Below are 27,684 nucleotides of genomic sequence, written 5' to 3'. Positions count from 1 at the left end.
ATCCATGTAATGGATAATATTTGTCAGCTTTGTAATTCTCCACTTAAACATTTTTACTGTGTATTAGAGATTGGGAGGGTTGTTAGTGCTTAACACTGCTGCTGAGCTCTAACACCCTATTGATGCGTTTGAATGCTCAAAGCAAAAATATTCAGATAAATTGATATCTACCTCTGCATTTAAAGTTAGAACTTTAACACGTTCCAACTGTTTTCCTGGCAGTGTTGGTAAGTGGTAAAAAAGATTGAACTGTCTGAATTTTTATATTTCTGCCCCTATTCAAAAGTTTTTGGGTTGGTTGGAGTATGTCTTGAGTAAATTGTGTGCACAAACAACCTGATTTTTAATAGGGGAATATTGGAAGGTTTAGCAGTATACACTTTCTATTGGAGAGAGAGCACAGATGATCAAGTTATTGTTTGGTTGGAAGGCATGTGGTTTCATTTTCAGCAAAGAATTTATCATAGTAAGTGCATCTGAGATGTGAGAATGCAGATGGAAGTTATGTTTGCAGATTCAGTTTCAAAGTATTTCTTCTATGTGGCATCAATCAGTGTATTCTTCGTTGACCTTGTAATATCCTTACCCACAGTTAGATAAGTGTTCACAGTAAGAGAGTGGAAGGCCCCCCACTTCTAAATCTAGGTACATCATGTACAAGATACAATGAAAAGGGGTCATGTTGAACTCCAGGATAACAAAATGTTACCAGTACTATTAGTATTCCTAGTAACGTTTAAAGGTGGACTTCCAAAAATGCAATCAAGTATTTCCATCAAGTCGCTGACATTAATTACACATACAAACATCTTGACCTTAAGAGAAATCTGAAAATAATTTAGAATTGCTTCAGTTTTGATGTTCTCTGCTTTCCACCATGAATAAACAGGGTATTTAGAAACATGACATTTAAAGAGTAGTATCTCTGCAAACTTTCCTCTACTATGGTTATTGCCATTATAATTATTAATGCAACATCATCATTTAGAGACCTCCCAAGTATCTGAATTCCATGCAGCTACCTACCCAAAAACTCCTTTGGAAATCAGAATGTTCTATTAAGATATATTCTTGGGGTTATGTCTGTTCCTTTGTTGGACATTTTTAGGGATGTGATAATGGTTGACACTTTGATTGGTTTGTGAATGATGGCAGCATTAATAGCTCAACAACTGGGTACCACATTTAGGAGATCTGTGCTGAAGCATTCTGCAGCAATTAAGCATATGCAACATGTTATTTTGAAAAAAACATCTTTAGTTCCCTCTTCATCGCTGCAACACAAAGATCAACCCAAGACTTCCCTACCTGCTTCCTTCTAGCCACTTAACTTTCAGCATGCCCAGGTGTGTGCTGGGAGTTATAGTTCAATAGCCAGAGGGCTGTAGAGATGACAACCATGATTTAGAGATACTGCATCTTTCTGTTGACTAGCATAATTTCCTTATCCTCCCTACACGAAGTTAAACAAATTAGATGCAATCAAAGTGTTTTTATTAAGCTATTTAAAAATACTCAACACTCTCCATATATTTTACATCAGTTTTTCCTATTGCTAAACAAATAACTATTGATTTAAACATAAAGCCGTGCAATGACTTATGATCAATGATCTGCTTTAGACACAAAAAGAAAAATACTTATTACATTCAATGTAATAAAGATGCAGTGTGGTCTGGGGAGTTAACTCCCTCTTGCCTCAGTGGAAACTAAGTAGTTGAGGCACCATATCTATGGATTTTTAACCCCATAATAAGTGGCAGACTTGCAATCAGTCAACATGTATCTCTATATGTGGAAAAATATGTATGATAATAATGTATGATAAAGGTTTGTGGGCAATGCAATGGGGATCACATACTAAGACCGGTCCCCAGTGCTTTAAAACATAACATGAAGTACAATTTTGATGATAATAATAATTTTGGTTTGGTTGTTATGGTATATGGCAAAGGTGTCAAGTGTTCAGCTGCCGGTCCATGGGAAGATCCACTTGTTGGGCAAGGTAGACACATGGGCAGATTTTTCCCAGACTTGGCCACCCAAGTGGGGGGCCAAAACAGTGGCCTCTGTGTCTAACAAATGGACCCTTACCTTTCCATAATCAATTTAACTAAATGAGCCCCAATGTGTATAACTGCAAATTGTACTAACGTCAAATTTAGGGGTTTATTTACTAAACTCCCGAATGCAAAAATCCCAAAAAATTCAAAATCGGACTTTCAAAAAATCACATATTATACGGTTGCATATAGGTCAATGGGAGATGTCCCAATGATTTTTTGATGTGCGCTGGGTTTTTGTGCAATACCCCGAAGTCTTTGGAGTTTTCGGGCAAAAAGGCATAAGAAATCTGAGTTTTCAGGTGAAAAATACAAAAAAAAAATCATTAAATCAGATTTTTATCCCGCAAAGCGAATTTTCGGGAAAATGTAATAATAAATAAGCGAAAAAAATCTAGCGGATTTGATCGGAGTTTGTAGCAGAAAATGTTGAGATAAAATCGGACTTAATTAATTGATAATTAACCCCCTCAGCATTATAATTAGCTATATTCCACAAGGTTAAATATATGTAATATTCAAGTTAGGATAGTATTAGGGTTAAAGAAGAAGTCTAAAATTTCAATTTCAATTTACCTGTTAGTGCCACTATACAGAACTACTCTTATTTGGTCATTGAAAGTACAGTCAATAACAATAATAATCAAAGGATTTACAGTACATACAGACAATCCTTTGGATTATCATGGCAAATATGTTAAAATTGTAGTATAACTCAGATGTAGCATACAAATGGCTGCTTTACATTGCTTTATTGAATTAGTGTGCATTTGTTCTAATAACTGCTGCTATGTCCCAAAGAATGAACCTACTATTCAATGTGAACAGTAAACCTGCCATCTTTGGGCACATTTTGCTGCAATTTGCTGGAGCAGTAATAGATCTAAAAAAGTTATTTTTAGTTAACATACACCAGTCCCCTAAGTAGGCACTATAATACAGAAAAGTGGTTTGAGAATGTGAAGACTTACCCAGACTGAAGAGTACCAGAAATTTCAGGCACACAAATTCCCTCAAGTCAAACTGCAGAGACCGCAGTTTGGCAACAAGATCTTGTGCGTGACTCATGAGGTTATTTAGTGTGGCTCCGGCCTGTGTGACAATGACAGAGTAATCCACCTAAAAAATAGAGTGCATAGGTCAGGTCAAGTGAAATGATTATTAATATTACTATTTATTTATAAAACATTCATTTCTGTTCAACTGGGCAGATATGAATGTCCCTTAGGCAGTGAATATACCAATAACTGAATTTCAACAGCTGGAGTGTCTGTCAAGTAACTCTGCTCAGGTAACTCACCCAGAATCATTTTATATATGATACAGAATGAGACAGAACAAAATGGCATTTATTATAATGGTTTATATGGAAAACAATGTATGGGGGTAGGGGAGGTGGATCACTATGGGTTAATCTATTAAATGCAAAGAATATCTGCAGCTACAGCAAAATAATCTGGATATATATCCCTCTCCCTCTCACCTGCCACTCAGCCACACCAACTTAGATTAATTTTTCATATGTATTGATGGCTAATTTCCATAATTATGTTCGCAAGCCTACCCCCGACGCGTGAGCCGGGCCGCCTGGAGACACCCTGGCAACAATTTGCAATTAAAAATAGAGGGAAAAAAAATCTAATTAATAGTTTTATTTTATTTTTAAATTCTGCATCCACCAGGCATGGAGGAGTTGAACTTTCTGGTCAGCCTGGAGATTATGTTAAGCAAATGGAAGGCAGAATAAAAATATTATCATATAATGCTAATGATGGCCTTGTAAACATAAGTATTTTAATAGCTGAGGGGATTTATGGGAGAAAGTTAAGTGAGCAATGCTGCAAAACAACACGTGTGTAGAAGAACATCTATATTTGTTTTAATTTTTAGTTTTTTCATAAACAGTGTGAGTACACATGGTTGTTATTGTCAAGCTAAAAGTTTAACCCCTTAATTCAATCAAATACTTAGCTATGGCTTCTCCGAGTCCCCACCCCTACATTAACTGAATCTAGTAGCCCATCATACAGCTGGATTAGTTGCATCTATATGGAAATGCCCCTTCTGTCCATTAAATGTCCCTTCTTCAAAGCCACTCCAGCTCTTAAGAGGGACTGGCCATTTAACCGAGTAAACACAATCATCAATTGACTTTGGGTCTGTGCCTGAGAAATATAAGCGTGGAAACAGGTGACACATTCAGTGTGTCAGTGACAGCTGTGACAATATGCACCTGTTGGACAGTAGCAAGACCGTGTCCAGGAATAGCTGTGGTCAGGAGCGCTTATCATGGAGTGAAACTGAGCTCTGATGTGGCTTTGGGCTGTGTATATATATGTGCATGTTTCTCCGTGGGTGCCATTGTCTCCGCTGCTCTTTGTACTACAGAGTATTTTTAGGATGGCACATGCATGGACTATGTGTCTGTATACAGTATGTAGCCTCACCTGAGAATCCTATTCAATTTAGTAGTTATGAAACTACTGATCTGCCCAGTCTATAGTCAGGTACTTTATATTTCTTGTCCCCACAGTGGTGAAAGAAAGATAATGGCTTTATAAAAATAACTACAGATAACTTGCCATTCCCATGGAAATATAAATATGCAGTTGTCAGTATTGCTCAGCATACACCGCAAGTAGTTCTTTATCCAATCTGTTATACATTATACAGAATTGGGTCTTTTTGTGTGGATAGTTTCATATGTGCATTGAAGGATTACACAGATGAATGCTAAGTTATTTGTATGTTAGAGGATAGAAATGTATAGCACTTATATGATATAAACCCCCCACAGAACTGATTGTAACTGAGCACACATGCTACCCAACTACTCAGAGGGGGAAATACAGTCTCATAACTAGAAAAAGCTTTCTGCATTATGTGAAGAATTCTATAATGTATGAAAATATGCACTGCCATATTTCTTGTGTTCCCCTTTTGCATGAGTCACACACAGGAGTACTGAACTGAAAGGGTGTGTATTCCCTAAGGTGCAGTCCTTATGTGGTGAATCAATAAATAAGTACCCTGTATTTAAAATGCCCAGACTTGGGAGCAGCCATACTTATACTCCCTACTCATTCAACAAATACAGATATTGATCGATTCTGATCAAACTGAACCACACATCTACTTTAAAAGGTGATTGATTTAAATTAAACTATTCATTCTGAATCAAGCAAATTTGATTGCCTTTTGTTATATATAATATATGTCATATAAAATAGGTTACAACTCGTAATCCTCCAAGGACCAGTAAAACTGAGAAAAAGGGAGATTTATATTCATTAAAATATTATTACAATTCAATACAATTACCCTGTGCTATAAATGTATAAAAAACTGTTACTTTTTAAAATTACTGGTCTTTTTAGATTTGTCATGTTTTATTTTTCAACATGTTTGAATGTCTGCCCTTGTCAAGCAATCAAGAGAACATCAAGAAGAAACTATGGCACAGTGCTCACCTGTTGTCCCGTGACCAACAGAATGGAACCTTCTTTCCCGTGTAGAACTTGCCGAAATATATGGTCCAGAATAAGTAACTCACTCCAACAGTTCTGCAATAGCTTCATCTGATCATCCACCTGCATACAAAAACCACAAGTTTCACTCAATGAATGCAATCAATCACATTAAAGATATATATATATATATATATATATGTGTGGAAGGTATAAGAATGTTATGTGCTGATAACAGGAAGATATAAAGAAAAAAGTATAGCATTCTAGGTTTTATGGTGTGGGTGTTCCTGAAGAAGGCTCTGATGAGAGCAGAAAATATATATTTATATATATATTGCTTATCACCAAATATATGGTTTTGTCTATAGTTAAAAATAAAGTATTCCCTGTGCATTAATCTGAAATGATCAGGAAAGTTATTCCTTCTCTAACTTAAAACGAACAAATGTCTACAGTCAGCACTGCAACGGAGCAGTGACCACTAGGGGTGCTGATACTATGCCTCTTATGGCCAAGAATTCCCAGTATGGCTTTCAATATATAACAATATATAAATCTCTCTCTCTCTGTCCTAGGCCAAAGCCAGCTGTTTAATATGTTGACTCTGTATTAATAATCGATAATAATAATCATCATAAGAGCTAATTTGAATATCAGAAAAAATAAATGGGCAGCATGGGTCTGAGGTTTCAGAGCCGGTAGTAAATAAGACTGGTTGGGAAAAGACATTTTTTTTACAGGTGGGTTTGTTTCATTTCTTGGGCTGGGAAAATGTACATTCTATGCAGGAAATATACTTTCCAACCAGCTGTTTTATCCTCTGGGAAAAAGAACTTCTTTCCCCATATGCCCAGAATCTACTGCAAAATTTCCCATTAATTATACGACCGAGGCAGAATTATCTTAACTTGCAGAGCAATGAGATTTCTTTCCACTGATACTGTGCCCAAAAATGAAAGTCACACAGGAGCAGTATTGTTAGCAAAGTGCGTGATCACAGGGGCATAGTTAATGATTACAAGTTCCCACTACAGAAAAGTGCAAGAAAACGTCAAAAACAGCAGGATAAAAAGGCAAAGAAAAAAACGTAACATTCAGCAACTCTGAACCATTATTTATTATTTCTGAAGGAAACAGCAGCATATTTATGTATTGGAGTCAGTTAATACTAGACAAAGTGTTGTAAATTCATCGCTGAAAGTGTGGCATTGACTAGTGGATTATTAGGAATCTAGCAATGTATGAGCTTCATTTAAGGTAATATAAAGAAACAATAAGCATTTGGGCTTTACACAAGGTATAAAAGGACATCATATTGGATCTTCACAGCAGTCCAAAACATTGGTCTGTAGACTGGCTGTATAGTGGATGATTTGGCAACATGTAAGTTGTCAGATTCCACTGATCATTCAGCCAATGGGTCAAATTAGTTATTCCCCATGAAAAAGGGAGGGGTTTTCTTTCCAAAACTGTCCAGGACCCCCGGATTAAAATATACTGTACATAATAACCAACAGGAGACATCAGCAAAGCAGATTTTCAGTAACTTTATTCCAACTTAATGCATAAGGCAATGGTTGAGGAATAATTATAAAATCCACTAAACTGCTCAACCATATTGCGCCAACAATGCCTCCAAAATTTTATCAGTGTTTGTTTAGCTTCATAATTGTCTTTATTTTTGTTTGGTCCAACACTATACGTACCAGCAATTCATCTACTGCAGAACTTATGAAACGGAGAGAAGGACCCATGTCATAATAAATTAACTTGGGAATGAAACCCAGAGCATCCTGTGTTCCACGAGCTTCTCTGAACTTCTATGCATACATTATCTGATTCAGTATAAATTATCTGAAGCCACACAGAAATATATGTACTGTATATATGATTGTATTCATCCTTTCTTCCAAATGAAGCAACAAATGATTTTCCAAAAGGCAGTGTATAATTGAATGCCACATATGTCACATAGCTTTCAAATACTTAACAATGTTTAAAATAGAATTCCAGAGACTGTTTTGCATTCAGCACTTGCATTGTAATGATGTTTCTAAGGTCATGTGCATTGACACTGGCACTTAACAGATATTAGAACGCCACAGTCATTTATTCTAGGATATTAAGCCACAATAAGACAAATGATACAAACTTCTTTCTTGGGCAGTTTTAAAAAGACAACTTGGTTTGAAGATAGGAGATCACTTTCTCTATATTATTGTAAAAAGCGCTTTTCTTTCAGTTGCCAACAAAAACCTCTATGCTATTCAGAAACATTGGTTAGCTGAGGAGCTAGCTAAAATAGAAGATAACTGGGGGATCTTAAATATAGATTATATAACATGGAAACTTTGGTGTCCCCCTTTTAGAATAATGCACCCTCTTAAAGATGCAGCTTTAAAATGGACAAATTATTTGCATTGTGAAATTACCCCTTCCCAATTGTCCTCTTCTATTACAAAATTTAACAAGTATTTTACCTCAGAGGACTGGAGAGTCCAGCATTTCAAACTGATCCACCTGGGATACGGGAAGCTTTTTCGCAAAAGTAAGGGATTGGGTCATGTCTCATTTTGCCCAAAATGTAAGCATGAGAATGTAGACCTGTTCCATTACTTTTGGGGTTGTCCACGGATTAAGTTGGTCTGGCAAAGACTAAAAGACTTCATTAGTTCAAAGTTGAAAATATGCTTTAATTTCTCTCCAGCTTATGTCCTCTTAAATATTGGCTCACCTTCTTTCTCTAAGATAAATCAATGCAATGCCAATGTTAAAATGTTAGCCAACTTAATCCTTCGTTTTGTTGCTGCTACGAAAAAAACTTTATTCTTATATTGGCTTTTAGAATCTCCCCCCTCCATGAAAGATATTTTATCACAGATAAATAATTTGTGTTGGCAAGAAGCTATATGGGCAAAAACAGCTGAACCACATTTAAAGCGCAAATTCATGGATGACTGGTCTCTTTTTTTCAAACTAATCGATCCTGGTCAAAAAACTAAAGTCTTAGAACTATTACAAATCTAAATATATTGAAATGTAAGGTGGCTTTATCAGTTCATGCATATTTTGGATACTTGATACTGCCATTTTTGTTGATAATTCTTTTTACATTAATTAGTACATCCACTGAGTGAAGTTTGGTTTATTATTGTTTCTTTACTTCATTATTTTATTTACTATGTTAATTATTTTCCTTTGGAATGTGTGCTTTTGAGTATAAATTTATAGATATGTGTTTGTATCTTTGGCATGTTGTACAGCATTGTATATTCTTTTCTTTTGTTATCTTGACATACTCAATCTGCGTAATATATTCTATTGTGTTTATGGAAAACTCAATAAAATTATTGAAAACAAAAAAAAACAAAAAACAAAAAAAAAAAGACAAATGATACCACTGACTACTGACAGCACAAAAAACATACTGAAAAATCTATGAAGTGTATAATAAACTGATGGGTAGCACTGTAGTCAGTAGGGGGCATAGCCTTGGGTTGGCTGACAAGGGAGAGTATATGAACTGAACTGGAGTATGTATCCAATCCCTTCAATAAAGGTTATCAAATCGTAAATGTATGTTTCCAAATAAACTAAATATGAACCTTCCTGACAATTACATCTAGTTAAGGAGGTAAATAACACTGCTACTTTGTTTTTAATATTGATCTTTGCCGATACCTTAGAGGGATTGTCCTTTTGAAGTATCAGATATTTGCTGGCCGTGTTCTGACCCATCACAATTCTGCCATAACTCCCTACTTCTTATTTCATGCCCAATGAGCTGAATCAAAGGAACCGCCAATAAGAGGCCCAACATAGATCAGGACACCCTGTCACCAGCTCGCTCTTTTATGATGTTCAGGGTCAGAAATTCATCCAGCCCATATCACACAAATGCCAATCAATCCAGGATGAGCCATACCAATGGATGTGCAATCAATACTCTAAAGCAAGGAAATTGATCTGGCCCTCCACAGCAACAGCAAAAGAGGACTTTATCACTGTGACCTCTGACCTTCCTTACTCCCCACTGGCCTCATTCCCAAGCCTTAAAATTGTAATTTTTTTTTTCTAATTATGACATACATAGATTTTTCTGTTTGCATTAAATATCCTTAGGCGTTGCTACAGGACACATTTTAATTACTGTATAATATTATGATTATCAGTTATGAAGAATATTGTTTTTTTGCCTAAGAATAATTAGATTGTGTATTGTTATTTTATATGATGCATAGGGACGGAATACACAGAAACAGAAGCTTATTTTTCCGGTTATTTTTTCCTAGCTTACAAATAAGAATATGCAACGCCATATGAATGGCCAGGCTTCCCCTGAGCAGAATTAATAGTTGTACAGGTATACTTTACTGAAGAGGGCAATACTTTTTTTTTTTCAGACAATACATCCATGCTATAACAGGAGAGTGTGCAAGCTCACCTCTGTGAGGGGAAGTACTGTATCCTATTCCTGAGCTATATGGATATAACCAAAGAGACAGATGTACAGTGCTGAGTGCTGCTGCCACAGTAGATGAGTGAGGCTGCAGTAAGATGGTGCAAAATTGAAGTGGGACATTTAGGGGCTTACAGCTAGTTCACTATATCATGGCAGTGTTGTTAGAATACAAAGAGCAGCCCCGTGAATTTAATTAGAGATAGAGGAAAATTATAATTTTGCTAATTTTGTTGTCCATTTTATCTAAAAGGTAGTTCTATCTTACTGACTGAACAACTTCTATGAGCATGGTTCTGAGATGCAGTTCAGAAGTAGGTTTGCAACCATTATCTGTAAGTGCAAACAATGTTCGTACTATAAACGTTTCTTTCTATGCCTCTCACACAATCCTTTTTGAATGTTTGCCATTGTGAAAGTCTAACTTTTTGTTTAAAAGGGGCAAAAATTCATACCATTCTTCCTCTTCTTCCATACTGATCATCTCAAACAAATTCCCTGAGCCGCCTGATGATTGGCTGGGTATGGAGAGATCTGGGATAGTCCAGTCATTCTTGATTATGGGGCATAGTAAACCGCAGTGCTAATGGCTGCTGAGTGCGCTATCAGTCACAATCAGGTGACCAGTTTGTGCGGGGTAAGCATTAAAAAAAAAATACAGACATTGTATAAAGGCTTCGGAGTCTGCATTTTAACAGTATGACTAAACACTGTTTAAATAACTGACACAAGATGAGCTCCAAAATTGCCCTTTAACTAGCAAAAATGCCAGGACCAATACACTGTGCTTTAGATTGTGCAGCTTGCCTGCTACCAGCCCCTGTCTTACATGTAAATAAGAAGAGATTCTGTATGCAAAATAAGGTTTTTGCAGAGTTTCCCATCCAGGCAACCCTAAACTGCTGTTTACACAGATAAGAGGTATCTAATATTTGTCTGAATAATTGATTGGATGATAAGACACTTATAATTAGTTCATAGCCTGACTGTAGACATGGCATGTCAGCATCTGCACTGCTTTAATTTATTAGTAATATATATAAGGCAAGTACATTGAGAGGTTAAAAGTAAAGCTTTTCTAATTTATTCTATGGGGATAATTAAGGATTACAGTGGTGTGAACAGGAAAGGTTTGGTCTTCTCAAAGCAGCTGAGCATTCTAAGTTCTCATACATCTCACCTCAGGAATGATCTCCCATGGGAGGCACACTCCTGTCTATTCAGTTCCTGTTTGCTTTTAGGTAACAAAATCTGTGTTTAAATCATTGACTTAAAAGTGAGGCCAGAACCCAAAAAAGCAAAACCTTTTTAGTAACTGTAAAGCAGAAACAGCAGCAGCTTCATGTTGGTTAATGGAGGAGAATTGAAATACAGGTATGAGTAATATAAATGCTACTAAACCCCATTCATAATAAAAGGCACCTTTAAACAGGTGAACAGTATATGCTACATTCTGATTGGTTGCTATTGGCAGCAAATTACACCTCTTTATTAGATAACCCCATATATGCTCCTGTTTCCATCACTCACAAGGGAAATTGTAATGGGCCACAGTAAAGCTGGCCATAGATGCAAAGATCCGATTGTTCAAATCCTCGAGTGATCGGACTTCCCCATCTCCCGACCTGCCACTAACCATTCAGATCAAAGTCTTACCATTCAGATCACATAAAGTAGTTAAGAACAGATCAGCCAATGTTCTGCCCCTGACAGCAATCGTACAAAAATCGTACGATCGGCAATACACGCAGAGATATTATCGGCAGCAGACAGAAATTTTCTAACCTGTCCGATCGACTAAACAACTGATCTCCGGCGGACAAAAATGTCAGGCCTCTCCACACACGGTCCGAAAATCGTACGAATCCGCAATTCGTACGATCGGATCTTTGCGTCTATGGCCAGCTTAAAAGACAGTAACTACAGAGTATTGTTCACCCCCGTGCTTAAATCAAGTTGTTTAGATAAGAAGACATAATCTCTGTTACAATCTCATCCTTCTCCTAAATACTGTCAATATGCTTGGAGTGAAATAATTACATGCTACTCATGAGCTAGTCAATAGTGCCTTAATTACCCAACAGTGCAGTTAACGAAGGCATCACTCTTTCTAAAAGGCACAGCACTTGTTGCTTTTCACACATTATGATGAGAAGGCCATACAATCCTTATGGCCCAGCATTTGCTTTGAATACCTCAAAAAGAACGGTTAGAAGGCAGACTTATTTCAGTGTTTCATATGACATCTGTGCATATATCAACTTGAGTCTGGATTTCCCATCTGTTGTACAATGGGAATGACTAGAAACACTAATGGGATAATGCAAAGGCCAAATAAAAGTCTGGGGAAAGATGAAAACTTACAGAGTGACACATAATGTACATAAGCATATTTTACCCTACAAATATTACAATTTAAAGTATAGCCTAAAATAAAGGACCACAAATCCCACTCATCCGATTACTGTTTTCAGTACATTATATAAAGGAGGAAGGGTACAGGTGAGAGGGCCAGCATTAGCAACAGTTCATTCTGTCTATTAAACAGTCAGGTGGACTCAGGATTTATAATATTTGCATGGCTATACAGTATTTCAAATACTTTTCATTTACTCCAGTGGGAATTGGCATGGCTTGTGAAAAAAGGCACCTGCTGTCAGCCATTGCTGCCTCCCCTTGACACCATGCTGACCCCCTGCTTATTCAGAATTTAATTAAGGATCCTTATTAAGAGCTGCAAAAGGACACTAATGAGTGTTTTTACAGAGCTAATTACACCAAGCTGGTGCAGTGAGAATAAGTGATTCATAACTGTGTCAAGCTTCAGGATGGAGATACACTGCACATCCTACCGACCCAAAGACAATAATGTTAACCCTTCTGGAGCTGGGGAGCTCTGTAGTGCCACTTGTGACCAAACTCTGTGATTGCTGGAATTGGGTGATCCATTTAATGAGTAGTTATTGTTCAAGTATTCCAATTGTGTGTGGCCCAGAGCTACCAAGAAGCTTTGACACCAAAGGCATGGGTTTCAACCTGCACTTCATCCACCCCTGTGGTGCTACCTCATCATTACTCCACTGTTTGTCATAGTTAGTGGAAGACAAAAGAGCTGTTATTTTTATTTATTTGTAAACAATAAAACAGCAACAAACCACATACAAAAAAAATCTGCAATCTGCCTTTTGCCAAAATGGTGGCAACCTAGGCAGGTGTGTTTGCTGCTTATGAAGGGTGGCATACGTTCATTTCAAGTAAGAGTGCAAAGGCAAGAAATGTTTCCATGTATCTATGAGCATTACAGCATTCTTACAGAGAAATGTATTTATTGCAGAAGCAGTTTATATAATTGTATATACCATAACCAGACCATGGGTATAATCATTTCGGCTCTGATAAAACTATGTAAATTCCTACTGAACGGATGTGTACCCAATGGCATTCATAGTGTTAAAGGGGAAAATTTTATCTGTTGGACTTTGGAACTATATCTCTAGAGCAACACCCATGAAATGCACAGGGACATTGAATAACTCTGCTTGGTATTTGTATATAAATACCTGAGACCTGATCAACTACATGAAACACATTTTCTGTGTTTATTGCAAATATAAAGGTGTTGCTAAATGGCTATTTTAACTGATAATTTAGGCAGTAAATCACTTCAGTAAAGGTTGTTTCCCTTAAACAGATTCAGACAGGTTAAACTTCTTCTATTTCTGCGTGCTGTACATAGGGTGGATGGGCCTCCCATATATTGATTTATTATTTGTTTTATGCACCTTGGACTTGGCAATAATACATAACCGGAACATTCATTTTATTTTCTGTTAAAAGAGAAAAAAACATAACTGCATGATTACGTGGAAGATTTATTTTGGTATCCGAGGGCATTGAGTAGGTAGGCAAGCAATATAAACACAGCTAGTGAGACATGCCTGATATGCTTGCCATCATTCATGTAGGCAAGAGACAATCCAAGGGCCTCCCTATATGGACAGTGGGAGAAGGCAGGAAGCACCTGGAAACTTGGCCACTTCTGAGCTGTCATTTAAGTGTCCCTAGCCAAGTGGGAGCTATCAATATTCTCTTAAAAGTATAAAAAAAACATACAACAGCTCTTATTAATGTTAAGTAACACAAATATGTATAGTAGTAATGTCCTGTTTAAACAAGGAAATATATAGCTGTAATGTTTAACAGGAAATTAAAGACCTTGCATAGAGGCATAGCATATTCATACAAATTATGTACTATATTATAATAAAGCAATCTGTTCTACTATATCTTACTGAACACATGTATTTGTATTGCGAAAAGACAAATTATGCATTATCCAATCAAACCCCATACTGAAACTTTCAACCAATTGAAGTTGCACAATGAATCGTAGTCTCATTCCTCACAATGAACTGGCACTTAGATTTGAATTGATTTCCATGAGACCAGTAGTTGCAAAGAATCTTAACACTTTGGAAGAAAAATAGAGTTGCCCGTGGGCATGATTTGCTTTAAGCTGCTCACTAACAAATTCTACAGCCACTTCAGGTATTCTCTGTAACCCCTTTCTTGATCAGTGCAAAAAAAAACATGGTGGTCTCTAGCCCAATTCTCATCTGTACAGAAAGAAGTCCTGCAGCAAAGTGGTCAATGGGAGAAGTATTTTCATTTAAACATGTTGGCATGACTTCAAATGCATGTGTAATACTTTAATGTGAGTTTATGTAGAATTCCCCCTATTCAGTAAAAAGATCATTAGCAAAGCTGTCAATACATCTGCCAGAAACAGCAGCTATGGAACAAGTAAATGATCATTATGGTAGAGGTGGCAAAAAGAAGCTTAATAAGGAGAAGTAATAGGCTCTGCATAGATATGACTTGCTGTATATCATGTGTGCCAGCTCTCTAGCGCAATACATGTTTAATACCTACTTTGAACGGCAAATCAACCCCAAAATAATCATTTGCCTAATAAAAGAAACGTCCAATTTACATTTATTAAAAAGTTTCAATGCTTTTAAAGTTATGTGTAAAACCAGTTGCAATTGAAAGCAGCATTTGCTTAACTCCTGCTTGTTACTTTATAAACAATGTTGCAAAAGTCTTATTCAGCTGCTTTGTCTTACATTGTATCAACAGTCTGAGACATCAGGGCAGAGAATAAAAAGGGACACACAAATACTGCTTTCAATAAAAATACAATACATATAAAAACCATAGAAAAATCTGCAATGCATGTATATTTCAAAGTTGCTTAGAATTATGGTTTCTTTTATTAGGAAAAAATATTTTTTGGGTTGACATTACCTTTAAATACAATGTAATACTTTAAATAGTATTTTACTATACCAGGTCAGAGATGTCAACTAACCCATGTCATTATGGTAATAACTGCCCTAAATAAATGCCCTAAGCTCTCTAGAAAACATTGCTGCATTTATACTGGTGTGTGGCACACAGAACAGTCTGGAACCATAATATGTAGAAAGTAAAAGAGAAAAAATGTGCACCCATGACCCAAAGGGTTAAAGGGAGGCTAGTGGAAACTTAGAGAGCTCAGCACAATTTTTATGAGTTGCAGGAAGGGACAGTAGAGAAAAACTCACACTCCATAACAGATTGCGGACACAGGATCATCTATCAGGGCAGAAGCGCAGCCACTTTCGGACGGCTCTGCTCAAATGAAATAATATATCTTTGAAAAGCAATGCCTGCTTTAGGATTGGGCACCATATATCAAGAGAACGGTTATGCGCTAGGCCCATTAACACTTCACCTGGTATCTCCTAGTCCTTCAAAGGACGACCCTGCCCTTGTCCTCTTACTCTTGTGCTCATCTACCAGAGATATCGGTGAATGTAGAATGTGGGGAGGGCTTAGAGATAATTCAAAGGCAATGAAGCAGGGAGGCCTGTGACAGGTCTAAGCTTCTGAAGCTGTGACTATGCATAGGGCAGACCTCTAACAGGCAAAGACAGCATACAGGATCAACAGATATTATACAAAGCTGCGCTACTACACATTTTCTAGATTGAAAAATTATAAAGAATTAGGAGAGTAGCTGCTCAGCACAGGAGTAGAATGCTCATACTCAATACACCGGATTTACAGAGGCAGATACTTAAATTTACTGTATTAGAACATATTTTGTACATCGTAGCCAAACGCTGATGCAACATTTCTCCTCTACGGTATATGGGGCAAATTCACAGCCAGTTTGCCATGTTGTATACTTTTGGATACAATTGTACGTACAGCTATGTGCACCTATTTTGCCCAAATGCATTACAGTCAATGGACGTCTGAATAGTTTTGCCACACGACAATGTTTATGCGTGCAACTACTCAGACATGCGCCCAGTTTTTTTTCTAAGATTTTGCGACAGTTTCATGAATTTATTTGCCCGTGGTGAGATACAGAAATTCATGTGAATTCGCACCTGGCGAATTTATTCGGCCATCACTATTGGACAGCCCTGTCCTATATCATAATTCCAGGATATGTATGCCAACGTGTTGTCTTTAATTTTATTGCACTGAAATATAATTTTAGAGATTTTGCGACAGTTTCATGAATTTATTTGCCCGTGGTGAGATACAGAAATTCATGTGAATTCGCACCTGGCGAATTTATTCGGCCATCACTATTGGACAGCCCTGTCCTATATCATAATTCCAGGATATGTATGCCAACGTGTTGTCTTTAATTTTATTGCACTGAAATATAATTTTACGTTGGGATGTACCGAATCCTGAATCCTTCATGAAAGATTTGGGTGAATACCGAACCCAATCGCAATGCTAATTTGCATATGCGAATTAGGGCAGGGAAGTGCGAAAGAGAACATCGTTTTTGTAACTTCCTGTTAGTGTGATGAAAATTCACCTGCTTTTAAAGATTCAGTTCGACCAGGCACAAGGATTTGGACAAATTCGAATCCTGCTGATAAAGGCTGAATCCTGGCCGATTACTGAACCAAATTCTGGATTTGGTGCATCCCTAATTTTAGGTTTAATATTATAGTATTAAAAAGTTAATGGTTAAAAAGTTAATATTATAATAGTTTAAATTGCAAAAACCATCATGATTGCAAGTGCCTCACATTCACATGGCACAGTCTATTGCTAACAGGTAGGAAGTAATATGGTTCCTGATCGGGCACATGGGCAAATTTGCCCATGGGCAGTAACCCATGACAACCAAACAAATTGCTGCTTTCATTGTTCTACTTGCAGCTGGCCTTAAAAAGCTAATCACTGATTGGTTGCTATAGGTAACTAGGCAAATTTGCCCAGTGTTTTTAATACAAGTAAATGAAACGTGGCTGCAGACAGGGAAAAATATATTGAGCACCGTATTCCCTTGTTAAATGTGCATGTGCCATAGGCCTAAGAATACTTATGGGATAGTATGTGTAACATTTATATCCCCAAATTCCACCACTAAATTATTACATGCTTTAAGAACCGCTGCTGTAGAGCAAATTACTGAGAACAATTCCTCCCATCCACAGAAAAGGGCCCAAGCGAGGGACAAGAGTCTGATGTATAGAAATTGGACTGAGCTGGATAGCAGCATCACTGTTTTATTTAAGTTCCTATGCCTGATAAGATCGGCATGCTGATATGAATACCGCAAAGCTTCCTTGAATCATTAGACTGAAAAAAAAATAAATCACCTCAGGTTTATGCCAGGAATTGCTGTAACAATAGCTGTGTATCCAGAGTCGCTGGCAGACTTGTCTGCTAATAAGAAAATAGTTTCCCAAAGTAACCCTTACATTGCTGGCACTAAACTGACACTCGAGTTAATAGATCAGTGTTGTGTTAAAATTCTGCAGTATTCTATACACAGGCAGAGATAAGATTCTGATAATTGTATTGCATACATAATACATAATTAGACATCCTAACAGGAAGTTGTGGGAGTCATTTCAGCACAACCCCCCTTCCCTGTGTTTTGTTTTTATCCCTAAAAGATCAAAGGTTCCTGGCCAGGTTGTAAGTAGGACAAAGAAAAATGACTTCCCCAATCTGCACTGCTTCTGTGAAAGAGTCTTTACGGAACTATTACACTGTGCCCTGAATTTAATTTTATGATTAATATTTTTAGGTGTACATTGCAACAGCCTTGCAAAAATGTGCTACAACATATGTAATAAGAATTCCAGTAGTAAGCTCCTTTGAGTGCAATAGAAAGTGACATCTATCCTCCACCCTGGAGAGATGGACATGATGACTTTGATAAGATTCAGCATATTAGTAGTTATTATTATAACTGGTGACAAGGCACTCAAGGGTGTAAGGCTGACTCCAAAAACAGGAAAGCTTCCCCATTGCACTGCTCCTTACAGTAACTGAGAGTATCATCTCTGCCATTTATGTATCAAAGTTAAATTTTAAAGTTAAGCTGTGCATAATAAATGAACTATTGTGAACACAAGCCCACATGCTCTTGAATGCATAGTCTTTCCTGCACTTCCCAGAATGACCCACGTCTGTCAGCTTTCCTCAAACTATCAGTAAGTGTAATATCTCCCCAAAAGCAAATTTCAGCAGCCAGATAGCCTATTGGTAACATCATTGCTATGTTGGAAACACGCATTACACTCGGGGCAATTTGGCATCACCTTGTGAAATTGGGGACTGTATTACAAAAGAGTATATTGCAACACATTGAAAGAGAATACAAGATGATGCCTCTAACCTATTGCATAATAATCAAGAAAGGTTAAGAAAGTGTCCGAGAGAAACATATCTGTGCCTAAAAGACCCTGTTATTGCTATGAAGTGGTACGGAAGGGAAGTGAACCCTAAAACAGTGCTGTCAGTCTTCTTCTATGTAATGGCTCTTTATCTGTTATTCCACGTTTATTGTGGAACGTCTGGGTTACACATAATAAACTGGAGGCTGTAAAAATCCCCTATAGGGTCACATCTGGCCTCCCCCTAAAATATTTTACATGGTTCACTATATAAGATAATTTTATTTCAATCTCCGATGGAATCTTAAAACATTTAGAAAACATCAAGACTTAAGCACCATTATTCTCTAGTAAAAATAGAGGCTTCTATATTAAATATATTTTCATTATTATTTGATGTCCTTTTAATCGCTAAAACCTCTTTTTATTTTCGCATGTCGTTGCCTCTTTAAATCTGTTCCCTAATTGTTTAGAGCGTTTGGGTTTATGAGTAGAGTGGCGTGCACACCTCATTATAAATAACCATTCACTGTAATTGTTCCTTTGAATGCTCCCTGTAATATGGGAATACTAGCTCAGGAATATTCAAGCTATCAGTGATCCCACTACTATATTTAACCCTCCTTTTGTTCCAGCTTGGCTCATATTACTGGAAGTGCTAAATATAAAAAGGATAGGGGGGCCAGAACACTTTATTCATTTATATTTCCTTTGTTTATAATTACTGATAAGCAAATCCACACTTTTCTCTTCGAAAGATTAATTTCGGCGTAGAAAAAGTTTAGCATAGTTCAGGGGTCAATCCAAATGATAACTACTTAAGAGCCAAATGGATTATCCCAATAGAAAAATGATTTCACTAAGATAGCCACATGTTAACTCCCTGGTTGTTGTTGAGCGTCAACTCCCAAAAGCATGCTGGGAAATGTAGTTCTTAGTTTTTGGTGTTTTTGATCCCCAAAACAACAAAAATATTTAAAAAGAAAAAAAAGAGTCATTACCTAATACAAATATAATATCTCAGGAAACTGCACTAAGGGCAAAGGAATTGTGGGGAAAGATGAGATTTCCAAAGGCAATTAACTGCATTTTCTTCCTTTAAGTCAAACGTTCCATGAAACAGATCTCGCCTTCACCATATGAAACAAGTAGCTGGGAAATGACTGCTGCAACTGGTAGGGAAGTTGTACAGTTCACTTGTGGGTACAATAGACTCACTGCTGTGCCTGCTGCATGCGATCAGTAATTGAAAGAGCAGACCTGAATGTTCCTTTCATCAAGCCAGTTAGAGACATTTCCTGCTTTTATAACTTTAAAAAAAAAGAGAAAGACACTTCAAGCTGCCTAATTATATGTGACTTGTTAGTCTAAATAATTAAACATCCTTTTAGCGCTGCTGTGGAAAACAGTGACCCTACAGGTCAGTCTTGTGTATTTTCAGTAACTCCAGTGAGTTTCTGAATGAGGTGTTGAAGACTAACCTATTAAGATATTTGGGTTATTTCACAAGTTTAAAGCAAAAAAACTAAAAAGGCGCAGTTTAGGTTCTAAATATATTTAAAATATTGAAAGCCCTTGCCAATGTTCCCACTGAGAAAAATGGAGGGTTTTCCAAAAAATATTCAAACTTAATATACTTAAATTCAAATTGCATTCAAATTTGAATTCAGATTCTCTTTGCTTTCCTAATATACACACTGATACATATCACTGGGTAACCAGATTGGCAGGAAGTAGCAGTTCATCCAGTGCATATTCTGGTTTCCAGTGAAAGGCAAGATAGAATAAAAATCATTCAAACCCCCCTGCCCCCAAAATAAGGGAACTAATAGTTTAAAGTTACCCCCTGTACAATGGGCAATGGTAACTGAAGTGTCAGCGATAAACTCCCCGTGTGCCAGTCCTTAAAGGGGCATTCTACTCTAAAGCAATAGAGATTATGAGTACATATATTGTATTGAGTATAATAACAGTACACCCAGATCTGAGAGGTAATGCTTTATGAAGCAACTGCTTTCAAATTCTAATCAAGAATTCAGGCATATTTCATGACAATTCACCATTGGAGGCTGCAGTTTCACAGAACCCTCTGGATATGGTTTCATTGTTCTAATTTAACAAATTTGCAGGGTTTATACAGCACCCTGAGAAAAATTACTTATATCAGTATGTTTGCTGAGTATATATATAGATATATATATACATGTATATATATATTCAGCAAACAGCAAATTAATAACTTTAGAGTTTGGCTCACTGTTCATCTGCTGCAGATTATTTTGCTTCACTGCTTTGGTCAGTGAATATACCATAATAGTATTTATAAAAATGCACAGTAGAATGTCACAGACTGAAAAGCTTAGAAAAAATCTGAAAAAAGTAACATTTTACATGTCATTGAGATCTGTTTTTTGAATCCTAATATATCACGGTAAACTTGGAACTGATTTGGCTTAATTTGTAAAAACAATATGACTTTGGATTTCATATAAATCTGAACACATTTACCACTCCTATTAAGTGAGTCATGAAATAACCATAATTGTGAAAGGTTATATTAGATTTCAGTACCTTAAAATATATACAAGGGCAAATACAAAGCCTGTGCAGTCTGTGTGGCTACATAAGGTCCTCGACAGCCCACAGGAAAAAATACCTTTAAGGCGTTGTTCACCTTTGAATTAACTTTTAATATAATATAGAGTGATATTCTGAGACTCAAAAACGTATTATGTGACCACTAAAACAACACTCTGTTGCCTTACCTTAAGCTCTCTGAAAAAGATGCTGCTCCTTGCCCACTCAACAATGGAAAATAGTGTCTGGTCTGCCATTTTGCACATGAGTCCAAATGTATTGAGTTTATCATGTTTGCTTCTGTTGGCCTGCTCCTGCTGTAAGTATGCCATGATCTTCCCCTGTACTTGAGGCTCATCTGGTTCACATTTCAAGAGTTCAACAATTAGGTGAGGGATATTAGAGGGAGAACTAGACTGGTAGCTGTCCATATATGAGTATCCCATTATGGATTCTGGTGAACTTGTGTAAGGGTCTGGATACTCTGATTTAATAGCACGACTTGGAAAGTGCCCATAAGCCTGGTAACCCTGCAGGCTGCCATGAGGCGGCATAGCCATACTGATGGGGGAAGTTACAAAGGGGCTTCGATCATAGTCTGATGGGGGCAGGGCAGCGTGGTTTAGAGGTAGTCCCTTGGATGCTGAGTGAATGTTCTGTATGGCCGAAGAAATGGTCAGATCAGTGGGAATCGACTGAATGACTTGACCCATGGCCTCTAGTTTCAGTCCATTGGCACGAATTAAAGCCTTTTTCTGCTGTTTTAATGCACGGTCCCTCTTGTACATTGGCCCAAATTTGTTTCTCCCTCCACGCATTCGGTCTGCCCGCACAGCTGTAGAATAAACAGAGAGTTTGGAATTCAAGTAGCTACTAGTTTATCCGCAAGACTTACATGTTCTCCTGTTTCAGTCTAAAAGTACAGACATGTTTGTATCTTCTGGGTTAACGAGCTAAAAGGCTGATCCAGACCTGCTTTGACCTGGTATTTAAAGGCAGGTTGTTTATATCAGCAGTTACTCTTGCACTTTCCACACACTCTTGCTTTGGACAAGGAAATAAATAGCAAAAGAGAAACTTATCTTCCCACCCTGCAATAAAAAGCAACCTTAGCTTGTATATATGTTGCACGTGACATTTCCTTGCAACATTTTAATATGTTTACCACTCACGAGAACAAGAAGAAAAGCAAATTCCAGGTAGGTGAGCCTACGATCAAATCTAGGTCTTTAAAACTTTGATTTTATAAGGATACTAACATCTCATAACACCATTCTTGTTAACACCTCCTTAGTATTTTATGTACATGTAATTACTTCCCTGCAGCTGCTCTTAGGCGAGTTAGATTTACTACAATTAGATTTAATACAAACCAGGGTTTGGTTTTCACTAGTGGTGACAGGGGGACTACTGATTATAAATAGTATTTTGGAGGGGTCGTCACATACAGGTAGAGTAGTTTTCATAAATTTCATGGGGACAGGTGAATGACATGACATGTGGAATGACTATTATTAAAATGATTATTTTATATTACCTATTTAGTGGGTACTGGCTTTGCCTACTGTTAATATAATACATTATTCATTTATAATACCTTGCAGTTTTTAAATCATGAACCTGGCCTTATATGTAAAGAATATACATGTAATCTTGTTGTTTTCATTTATACCAAATGGAATCAGAGTTTTGATAACACACAGCCTACCAACTACAATGCCTTACACTGCTTTATTTCAAATTAACAGACTCAGTAATGAGCACACCAAATAATTCATATACAGCTATAATACACAAAAGCCATGAATATCCTGTAAATTATATCCTTATAAACGGTGAGTTCTGATGTCATCAGTTATAAACGGTGAGTTCTGATGTCATTTCTGTCACATGACTCACCGAAACTTGTGTATTATAATAAATAAAGTACCCCCAGTTGCAAAATATGAGGATATTAGAAGTTACCTCGGAGTTTCCTGACCTGTATAAAAACACTCGGCCTTCGGCCTCGTGTTTTTATATGGTCATGAAACTCCTCGGTAACTTATAATATCCTTATATTTTACAAAAGGGGGTACTTTATTCACTATATATCACTACACCTAAATGTACAAAATTGTAAGATCTGCATTTTTTTGAAAGAGAAAAAGATACTTTCTTTTTATTTTGCCATAGTATCAGACAAAAATCATACAATAATTAAAAATAAATGTGGTTCAGCTGCAGCCAGGGGGGAATTTTAATGGGGCTTGTCACAGCGGTGAGTTCCATTGCAGAGCAAGTTTAATGGGATAGCGAGTGACACTGACTGAGCCCACCTTGGCCAGTGGCTCTGATGCAAACGAGAGATTACCACACCATTAAAAATGCATGGGGATTTCAGATACACATCGAAGAAGAAAATTAATGAATCTCAGTAATTTATAGGCTGCTATTTAACCTTAATGGGACTGTTAGCAAAGTATACACTGCGGTGTCGTTATAGGGATTAGAAGTTATAGAGGACATTTGTTCTAAAATAGCTGTACACCCTTTACAGTAAAATAGTGAAAATATTGTGTACTGGAGATGAGGCTGAAAGATCATATGGGACAAAGGGGTGGGGGTTGTTTTGCTGCAGAATAAGAATTAGTGGCAAATTATATCTATTCAACCTAAACCTTTAAATGGGTTGTTCATCTGTAAATGAACCTTTGTATGTGATATTTTGAGACAATTTGATGCAATTTGTCGTAATTTTTTTACTTTTTGGTGATGTTTTAATTATTTAGCTTTTTGTTTAGCAGCTCTGCAGTTTGGAATTTCAGCACATATCTGGTTGCTAGGGTTCAATTTACCCTAGAAACAATGACTTCCTTGAGACACTGGAATATGAATAGGAGAGGACCTGAACAAAACGATAACCAATAATCAAGATAAAAGCTCACAGAGTAATATTATATTTTGCTGCTGGTGGCAGTAACCTCATTTGAAAGCAGAAGAGAAGCAGGAGATGAAGGCAAATTATATTGCTAAAAGTTGCTAAGAATAGGCCATACTGTAAGTTAACGTAAAAGTGAACTGGTCCTTTAATGATCAAGTGAGAAATAAATGGGATTGTTCCTATATACTGACTTTATGGATCCTGACCTGATGTCAGAGATGCAAAACATTGTATAAAGTGCTCCAACAACAACTAAAGACTGTTGGAATTAGTGGTGTAACTAAAGTGTGCCGGGGCCCCCTCTGCAAGAAAATCCCCCTTCCCTGTCTGCAGGTAAGAGAGCAGCTGGGGAGGGGTCACCCACAACTACAGGGTCTGCTTTCTCTATAGTTACCCCACTGGTTGGGGTTATCTAAGGCCCTACATGTGTAGGGCCTTAGATAATCCTACCCTGTTTTACACTTGGCTTTCTGTCAATTCACATTTATTGACTAGCTAAAAATAACCAAAGCCAGCAAATAAATATGCACAAAGCATAACATTTAATAATGTTTCCTCAAAGATCATCTGCCCCATAATAAATATGTTCCATAATAGTAATATATATATATCTATATGAGTAAAATAAAACAATAATTAAAAATGAGAACTGTGTAAAAGCAATGGGCTGTAGATAGTCGTACAGGACACAGAGGTGAGTTATGTCATGGAGTAGAGCAAAGGAAAGATATGTCCTTAAGTTTAAACTGGCCCTGACAAACTGAAACTCAAGTAACTGAGGGAAGGTTAGATGGAGCAGATTATACAAAAAGTGTTACTTCAGAGCAAGATAAGGAAATTCAGGATTGTGTAGAGAAACAGCATAGGCTGCAGCATGTATGCTTAGAACTGAATATGAGAAAGAAGGGAACTTGTCTTTGTGTGATATCTGAAATTCCTACATTAATTAGGCACATAAAAAAAATAGAACAGAAAAGCTCTAAAGAGAAACCCAGCGCACGCTCACATTTCTCCACCTCCCACGTTTATTTTTCTTTTCTTGCTTTCTATGTACCATTCCTTTCACATCTGGAAACCTAAGAAAGTTATGTTATTTTAAGGCGCTACAAAAAGGACTGTGACATCCATAGAGAATGTATTGCTCATATAGCCATACTTACAATTTCTGTTAAACTGAGAATGGACGTACTGTCTGGCGGGATAGAGGTTAATAGTACTTCTGTGTCTCCTATTTGTTTTCTATTGTTCCGTATGAACTCCCAGTGGAATAAGATGCATATGCCAATTTCTACAATGCCAGGAGAAGTCTTACCTTCCAGCTTCATGCCCACACTCAAACATTTCTGGAACCTGCAGTATGGACACCTTTTTCTCTGGGTTTTGTCAATCTGGCAGCTCTGATTTTCAATGCAAGTATATCTCTTGTTGTTCTGAACCGTCCTCTTGAAGAATCCCTGAATAGAAAATGAGTGTATTGTAGTATTAATGGCACTAATTTAGTTGACCTTTAGAAGGAAACATAATTTCACATTTGAAATTAAATAAATATGTTGCTTCAATTCCTTGCTTTCTCCCTATATACGTATTGGCACATTTACTTAAGTAGAGCAGTCTGAAAAATTGAAACCGAAAACCTGGTTAGTTTACAAATCATTATTAACCCCGGTCTACAATCCCCTTTGATTATGGCCAAACACAGACCATTATAAGATGCAGTGAGATTGGCATATAACTTGTAATATTGTTGGCATAAATTGACAGTACACCAGTTTACTTTGGGATCACAACAATCACAGTATCACAGAGTTGGATGTACCATTAAGGATAGTAAGCAGTGCAAAGAAATTACCAAACAGTTATTTCTGTGTCGAGTCCCTGTCCTTACTTTAATCTAACTTTAAACTTTAATCTAACTTTAAACGAACTCACATATGTGTGACCACCTTATCTTATTGTGGAAAGTCGGAGAATGCAATTTGCGCATGTGGCCAGTTACAATGTTAATTATAATGCTGTTTATGTTGCTGAGATTGTAACAAAGTTGCTCTTTCTAGGAAAAAATGCTACTTTATTGAATTTTAGAAAACACTTGCTGTGCAAATTTACAGGCAAAATATTAGCAACCAGAGGCTTTGTAATTAAAAAAGTAAAAATCCATGGAGACATTGACAGATAGACTTATCTCCCCAAAATAGATGAAATGAGAATACTAAATAGAGCTGTCTGTTACAATCGTCTTGTTTCACTTTTAAATCTTACATGGGTAACAAAAAGGCACAAATATAGTTGCAAAGTTTTGCCAATGCCACATCTCTTGTTTTGATATAATGATCTGTATTGCATTTCCCCATGAAATCAAACATTCAAAATGTATAACATTCATTTAAAGGGGACTCCCAATGGGAATCTCAGTTTATTGTTAAGCACAGGGTTAGCAGGAAGATAACGACTGGATATAGTTTACTTTTCTTGTTACTGTATTTTACTGTTTCATGCACCTTAAAAACAATAAAAATGTAGTAAAAAAGTCTGTATTAAATGGATATAACTGAATTTTTATTTTTGCAGGATATGTTTTAAAAAAAGGCCCAATGATTAAAGGGATTGTCACCTTTTGCCTTTTGTTGAAGAAGGAAAGAAACTCTGCAAAATTTTGTTTTTAGAAACTGAACTAAAATCAGGATCAGGCCTTTCAACTTCATATTTTCACTGTTGGTTAAAGAGTTAAAAATCATTCCCAGACGTAAATATTTATTTTTAAAACTAAAAAACAGTATTTAGCATAATATTAAATTAAAACTATAAAATTCTGTTGGCATTACTGGTATTTTGCTGTACAGCAGGACTATATAAGCTGCATCTCATCTATGTTGGACTGTAATTCCCAGACACACTGTTGTTGCTACTGACTGTTTACAAAAACCATGAAATGATTATTTAATTGCAAAAAAGGTCAATTAACATCATCCTAACATCGTTATTATCTTTATTTAACACATGCATCCTACTAAACCAAATGTTGTCTCATTCAGACATACAATGCTATTTTGTGTGTCTAGTTGTTGGTCAGTGTGTGTGTATAAATCCAGCTTTTTTTTTTTTATAAAAATGATTTATCTCTTATTTGTGGGTCTCTGGGGACCTGGGTGGGTCTCTGATGTCACTTTTTAAGGAAATATATTCATAAAAAGACATTAACTTGGTATAATTGTCAGGCAGTACTGTCATAATAAATGGTGATAATAATATATATGCATATGTGTGTATAAATATATATATATATATATACATTTATACATATATACATATATGTACAGTATATGCATATGTGTTTATACACTTTAAAGTATTATTAATATTTTAAAGTTGTTTCTTAATATAATTGCAACTAAAAGCAGTGTTTTTTTTTACCCTTTCTGCACTACTGGTTCTGTTTCTTGAAACAACATAGCAGAAGTCAGTTTTAATGTAGCCCAGACAGGTCTGC

At 36.6% G+C, this 27,684-nt stretch overlaps 1 protein-coding gene across 4 annotated transcripts in view; it reads right to left on the bottom strand.

Annotated features, from left to right (window-relative positions):
- Positions 1-27,684, bottom strand: part of nr5a2.L (nuclear receptor subfamily 5 group A member 2 L homeolog) — a 61,566-nt gene that overhangs the window by 9,203 nt on the left and 24,679 nt on the right. For all 4 annotated transcript variants that reach the window (XM_041590603.1, XM_041590604.1, XM_018258670.2 and 1 more), the window contains 4 exons: positions 25,510-25,651; positions 21,463-22,109; positions 5,534-5,653; positions 3,035-3,182 (listed from right to left, as the gene is read on the bottom strand). In XM_041590603.1, the coding sequence (XP_041446537.1) occupies positions 3,035-3,182; positions 5,534-5,653; positions 21,463-22,109; positions 25,510-25,651 (1,057 nt within the window). The remainder of the gene's footprint in view (positions 1-3,034; positions 3,183-5,533; positions 5,654-21,462; positions 22,110-25,509; positions 25,652-27,684) is intronic.

The sequence above is a fragment of the Xenopus laevis genome, chromosome 4L (assembly GCF_017654675.1).
Source record: "Xenopus laevis strain J_2021 chromosome 4L, Xenopus_laevis_v10.1, whole genome shotgun sequence".
NCBI classification, from domain to species: domain Eukaryota; kingdom Metazoa; phylum Chordata; class Amphibia; order Anura; family Pipidae; genus Xenopus; species Xenopus laevis.
Note: the sequence above shows the minus strand (reverse complement) of the source record. Positions and strands in the feature narration are given on the sequence as shown.